Here is a 7,028-nt window from a genome sequence, read left to right as displayed (position 1 = left end):
CCCAAGACTTGGCAAAGATGATGGAGAGAAAATCAAAATGAGTAGATGAAGTAGATAATGCTCAGGCTCTTATTGATGGTGACAGGACAAGGAGGAATGGATGCAAATTGAAATACAGGAAATTCATCTTGAACATGAGAAGAAGCTGTGAGGACAGTCAAACATGGGAACAGATTGCCCAGAAGCGGTGTGGACTCTCCATCTTTGGAGATACTCAAAACTTGACTGGACATGGTCCTGGGCAACCTGCTCCAGCTGACCCTGGTCTAAGCAGGGGGTTGGCCTTGATAATCTCTGTAAGTCCCTTCCCACCTCAACCATTCTGTGACTCAGATCTAGGATCCCACCTGCTGCTCTTCTGTTTCTTTGTCCACCTCTGGCAGAGTGCGCTGTAGTGAATAGAGGTGTCATGTTTGAATGAGTACCAGTGTTTTTGCCTGGATTCACAACACCAAATATAGACACTTAAATGAGGTGCCTGATCACTCCAGACTCCCCCGTGTTCACGGAAGAAAAGTAGCCACCTCCAGAGGGAAAGTCATTCACCTAAGATCTGAATTAAACTTTAAATATGTTTATCTATCTCCATGACTACTTAGGCACCTGCCCCCTAGCCTAATACCTGAACTGATGTTTGAATCCAACTTCCTTTGGTACAGAGAAGAGAGTCTGGCTGCCTCTACGTGACTTAATTCCTTTCAAATAATTTTGAGAAGGTTTTCACTTGTGAGTAGTTGTGAAAAAGAAGATGTCAAAGAGGCTGGCTGCTCTGAATATCAGGGAAGTGCAAGATTCTGCCGTTTTTCCAAGATAGGACTGGGAAAATGTGAATTAACATAGCCAAGACCCTCGTTTTCTTGGGAGATGTATTTATAATGGATCAGATGAATGTAGCTAGAGCAGTTGAAGACATTATTGCACCCCAGTTGCTTATCACCATCCTCAACTAAAGGATTCTTCTGCTGGTGCTTACCCAGTGTGGGGAACCCTTTAAGCTGTCTCTGTCAGGCTCGGTGCTACATCAGCTGTTTGCACTGAAGCTGACAGTAAAACGCGAGGAGCAGCCTCTGTCTGCCTTACATTGGCTCTGCTGTGGAGGAGTCGTCTTGGGAAAAGGGACACAGCCTTCAGCAGATACACAGTAACAAGTGATAAGAAATTATAATTATTGCAGCTGAATTCTGCGATCCTGTCTGTATCCACTATTCCATATTACTAATTTAAAATTATTTCTCTGCCTTACTGAATTTCGCTTACTGAGCTGCTCCCCAGGCTTGGGTGTCAGGACACATTGTGAATATTTATAAAGTATTCTTTTGTCATTTCCATGTTTCATATTGCCCTGAAAGAACTCAGACAGGGAGTATTCTGTGACTCTAGGGTAAAAAAGAAAGGTTCTTCAGCGTTCATGCGAGTCAGCTGTGTGGATTTCATGAGCACTATTGACAGGGAAACCTGATGAGATTCTGCAGGCCAGCAGCCATGGTGGATATGTTAGGCCATAGTCATCTCCTGAGAAAGGAAGGTCATTACAAATGCTCATACGAAACTTCTGCCTATTAACAAGTCTTTTGTTTCTATGTTATGCAAATAGAGTTTTTTTCTGTCCCATTTCTCACCCTAGGGAAAGCCGGTCTGGAAGTAAATTTGATATCTGAATCAAAATGTGTTCCATAACTCTATATACTTTTCCTTTCTTTCTTTTTTTTTTCCCCTTCTCTCCTCTCTCCCCTCTCTTCTCTCCACTCCTCCTCCCACAGCCTGATGGTTACAGATCCTTTTAGAATTTATGTGTCAGGTCATTTTGTAGCAAAGGGTTGTACTCACATCTGTACTGCTGCTAAATTTCCCAGTACTGGGATGGGTAACATAGCTCATGCTGTAGAGCAAGTGTTGTCATAATTAGGTTGATAATGATACATTGGCCTTCTCCAAAAAGGAAGAAATACTTGTAAAGTCAAAACAAGAAATTTGACTTTTATTAGCCATTTGCATACTGGACAGGCTGTTTTATGCAGTTGTTATTTTCTCAGCTCTTTATGACTTCAGTCTGTGGCAATGCTTATTTGAAGGCAATCACTGGTGTGATTGTACTCTGGTAATAGTTTAAAGAGCTGCTTACATATCAGTCAGACTTACAAAACTGCTGTATAATCCATCTGGACAGTGGATGCCACTAAAACTTGTGGATTTCTAGTGCAGCTCCTTCTCACAGTTGTGAACTAGCATGTTATTCTATGAAATGTGCATCTTCTGCTCGGTTATAGGCACAAATATAAATATATATGAAATCAGTCTGAAAATGCACTGTGAAAACTGACCCTATAATAAAAAAGAACTTTTTCTGCCATTTTTTTGACCTGTGGTAGCAGTTGGGGAGGTTGCATTTACCTGCCTGTGGCTTTCTAGACACATAAGACGTTCAGGTAAGGGTTTGCATCTTTCTCATGAACTTAAGTGCACATATTTTGTGTTGGTTGTTTAATAATCTGAACGTGTTTTGAGAGCCTTTCCTGTGGTCTTGCCAGTTCACTGCAGTATAGAGGCTCTAAAGGCTCATGTGTCGGTGACTGCTAGAGAAGGGCCTTGGTCTTCATCTTCTTAATTACTGCTGTAGCCTAGATTGTTAGAAATTATAAATATTTGTGCATGTGTGTGTGCCTATGATATTAACTGTAAGTATTTTGTATTTCTCATAGGAAACTGTCCTTGTAAAGTGTAGCCGTCCTGGTCATGCATCAATAAACAAAACTTTTCAGTTTGAGAGGTGAGTAGTCCTGTGTAGCAATCTGGATTGCTGGAAGATTTGTATAGTGGAACCTCATTTTTCAGTAAGCATTGGCTAGACAGTAATGTTCATATTTTTTTAATGTGGTAGTCACATTCTTCCTAGGACAGAATAACTCACTTCAGGATATAGATGACACACTTAGTCTTCCCTCTCAGTGAAGACTACTGATATGCCTAAGTTTGAAACCTGTGTAGATACTTACTTGACCTTCTTCAGAGGCTGAGTAGCTCTGATGATCCTTGCAACATGTTGCAAGATAGCAATATATTATCCACATTTTTAAAGGTAAGGAAGAGGTGCTTGCTTTTCATTACTTAAAGAGGGCTTATAAGAAAGATCATAGAATCAAAATGTGAACAAACTTTTTAGTAAGGCCTGTAGCAGTAGGACAAGGGGTAATGGTTTAAATCTAAAAGGGCAGATTCAGACTAGATATAAGGAAGACATTTTCTATGATGAGGGTGGTGAGACACTGGAACAGGTTGTCCAGAGTGGTGGTAGATGCCCCATCCCTGCAAACGTTCAAGGTCAGACTGCCTAGTTGGAGATGCCCCTGCTCAGATGTCCCTTCCAACCCAAACTCTCCTATGATTCTGTGAATTAAGGTGGATTATTGCATGACTTCAGCATTAGACATACAGCATGATTGAGACAAACTGGACTGAGGGCTTGTAAGACTCGATGTTCAGCCATGCTACTTTTAACTTAGAGTTAAAATGGCCTGAACATAAACAGCAGGGCCACAGAGTAGTGGTATGTAAATCAGTGCTCCTCAAGGGAAAGGCTGCAGTGTGGCCACTTACCTTATTAGATGCTCAAGAATCCACATAGATGAGATTTTGAATGCACCAGCTGTGATAAGGGTTTTAATTGGTGTTTGTCCCTTATGGGACACCAGAGAGTCAGTCCACAAGACGGAAAACTGCAGGGAGTCAGGTGGAAAGGTGCCTTATGTTCTTTCAGAATGGAGCTGACCTGAACCTCTGAAAATGGGAATAAAGAGTTAAATTAATACAGAACTCTGTAAATGAAGAAATACAAAATTTTACCAAATGCCTTTCTTCTAATGCAAATTTTGCATCTATACATTGCAATGCCTCATACAGTATTTTTTCCACCCTGCTCCATATTTCAAAACCCTCTGGAAACAGAACACACGAGGACAACTTCATGCTTCCTTCCTTGAAAGCAAGACTTGATTTAAAATGAAATGTGTCCAATGTGAATTTTCTGTCCTAGATTAAACTTAAGGTCTGAGCCTGTGCAGCCCAAACTGTGGTAGGTTTGCTAAACGTTGCCAGTCATCCACCCTTTCCTTGAGGCATCCTTCTAAATTACTGCCTTTTCTGCTCATGAAGACTGGGGACTGCTGTTTTGTAGGGCACCACACAACTGAAAATTCCTGAGATAATGCAAATCTTGAGGAAGATTTACTGACCCCTTAGGTTATAGGACTCCCTTGATACAAGGCATATGAGATCTCTCTTGCATGTCTGCTAAGCTACTCAAAGTAATTCCTTTCACCCTCCAGCTGTACCTAACACAGCCCTACCAGTTGAAGTAACTGCAGAATAATGCCAGAATTCAAGTCTGTAGAGCAGCGCAGTTAATGGTATTGACACACAACTCCAGAGGTGCTGTGACTCTGGGCATGTGGTGTAGATCCTGATAATCAGGAAAAGGGTTAAAAAAATGTAAATCCCCCAAAGAATGCAGTTCTTGAAGAATGTTTTTTCAGTGTCCCAGCACAGCTCTTTTTTATAAACAGCAGAGCATATGGTTCTTATGAACTCAAAAATGTTTATTTTTTTAGCAATGTTTTATGGAACTAATAAATGTCAAAATATTTGATTTCAGCTCAGGAAGAAAATTCCAGCTTTCAGCATGTTATGCTTTTATAATTTTATTGGCGAATCAGTTAGCAAAATAAAAAAGAATCTCAGAATTTTCAAGGTGAAATTAACATTTATCACTACACAGGGACAAACCTGTCATCATTCTCCTAAAAATACACGGCCTTATAGAAAGAGATCCTCTGGATTTGCTGCATCTTTCATGGTCTCAGATAGCAATTAAGTGGGTGTCCTTCATGCTTCAGCCAGTGCTGTGATTACAGCGTAGCATAAACTGGTTCAAGCCGACTTCAAACTACTTCATTTGGGTACTGGTAGCATTTGAACCACAGCAGCTAAGCAGTGGCAGTACAACCCCTTTAGGAAGTTGAGTAAATATTTGGAGTAGTTCCTGTAATGTGGAGCCTCGTGCCTGTCTTCTGCACGGCTACCAGAATCTGAACCTGACATGGTTAGCTATGGGTGTACTGCTTTGCAGTGCTAACAGACTACTGACACTGATTGAGTTGAGCCCTGGTTGTGGTCAGTAGCAATCTGTTTGCTTTATTTTAGACAGCAAAACCCACCAACAGCAAGTGATTGCTTCACTTCTAAATATATATTTATAGGATATATTAGTTTATAGCAAAGCGACTAATTACAAACAGGAATTTTGGCAGCAGCAAACATTACAAAGCATAGAGTTACTTCCCTGTGTATACAGTATACTAGCACACTTCATTTAGCAGTATCCCACAGCTTCTATATGATACCACATATATTACGAGTTTATATTATAAAGGTATCTTTCTAAGATACCTTTATAAGTTGTTGGATTTTTTTTATGTATTAGCTCTGATACGTTTTAATGTTAAGAAAAATAATTACCATTTCAGCACGTACTGAGTTAGAGGCCCAGTTGGGTAAGATGGAGACCTTGGTGCTAATGAATATTTAATCAATTGCAGATGATAAATGAAGCAGAGAAAAGTGTTTGGAAGTGCTTTTGCTCTCTCATATTGGCCTTGTGGATTTGATGTGGGAAGTTTACTGAAGCATATGTGTGTATGCATGCAAAGTGAGGATGGAGCATTGCTATTCAGTGCCTGCGTCCTCCCAGTACAAACTGTTCCACGTCGCAGCGTATTTGTTGGTTTCTCAGTGCAGTATGACAGCACATCAGTGGAATGGCAAGACAAGCAGTATTTGTCCATCACGCCAGACAAGAGCTCCCTTCCTGATTAAAGAGAGTACATTTTCATGCAACTTACAATTAGTCTGTGGGACACACTGCCACAGGATGTTACTTCAGGCCAAGAATTCAGCAAGATGCAAAAAGAAACTGAATGCTAATTCTAATAATATTTTTTTTGAAACAGAGATTCAACTCATATTTCAGTTTTGAGGCAGTTTACAGCTTTTAAGGATTAGTATGAGGCACAGAGATGAATTACTGTGTCTTCAGCCACCATAGTGTTTCTTGCTGAACTCAGTGGGTTGGCTCTAATTCTGTATCTGATTATCAGTGATCCCTCTGTACAGTCTTATATATGGAGAACATAAATACAAAATCTACATTGCGCAGGCTATAGACAGGCTATTTTTGCAGCCAAATCCTGGTCAAATATACAAAAAGGCTTCAGTAAATGCTAAAGAGCACGCTGTCTTCCTTCAGTTAAACTTGTGGTATCACATAGAAGCTGTGGGATACTGCTAAATGAAGTGTGCTAGTATGCTGTATACACAGGGAAGTAACTATGCTTTGTAATGTTTGCTGCCACCAAAATTCCTGTTTGTAATTAGTTTTTTTGCTATAAACTATAAAAAACATACATTACTCATCAGGAAACAGAGCAAAACAACAACAAAGAAAAGAATCACAACAGAAGGATATCAGAAAATGCAGCTTTTCTCCAAAGATAAACATTCATACCTCAAATATTTAAGTATGGCTAATGGCATTCATGTTTTTGATTCTGTTCATCTTGTATAAACAGTGCTTGCTGCAGGCCGTAATCTTGGGGAGGATACGTTCTGGTGTGGTAAAGAGATGAATGAGTTAGGATGTCCACATTTTATGATCAGAATTTCCTCCCTTTGATTTCCTCTTTTCTGGTCTTGGTTTTATGTTGTACAAACTTGATAGTTGAAAAGGTTGGAGGAAAAATTTATTTGAAGAGCTCTGTGTTAGCTTTTTTTCCTTGAATTTGAAAAATGTATGCACTTGTTTTAGACATCATTGTTTAGGCCCAAGGATTGTACTATCATTGCATTTTTTCCAAGAAGTGGAGTAACTCATTCAATTTAAATGTCTTTCATTCTGTTTAAAAATTAGTCTAAAATCCACATGACAGTGTAAAAGAAAGTCTTCCCTTGAGCGAGAAGAGTTTATTTCAGAGAAGATA

At 39.8% G+C, this 7,028-nt stretch overlaps 1 protein-coding gene across 1 annotated transcript in view; it reads left to right on the top strand.

Moving 5' to 3' along the window:
- Window positions 1–1,860: 1,860 nt before the first annotated feature.
- The window catches only part of KIF25 (kinesin family member 25), a 23,913-nt gene continuing 18,745 nt past the window's right edge, over window positions 1,861–7,028 (top strand). The window contains 2 exon segments of the mRNA XM_010190657.1: window positions 1,861–1,890; window positions 2,700–2,767. Coding sequence (XP_010188959.1) covers window positions 1,861–1,890; window positions 2,700–2,767 — 98 coding nt within the window.

Source organism: Mesitornis unicolor, unplaced genomic scaffold (genome assembly GCF_000695765.1).
Source record: "Mesitornis unicolor isolate BGI_N332 unplaced genomic scaffold, ASM69576v1 scaffold42878, whole genome shotgun sequence".
Classification (NCBI taxonomy): Eukaryota; Metazoa; Chordata; class Aves; order Mesitornithiformes; family Mesitornithidae; genus Mesitornis; species Mesitornis unicolor.
Note: the sequence above shows the minus strand (reverse complement) of the source record. Positions and strands in the feature narration are given on the sequence as shown.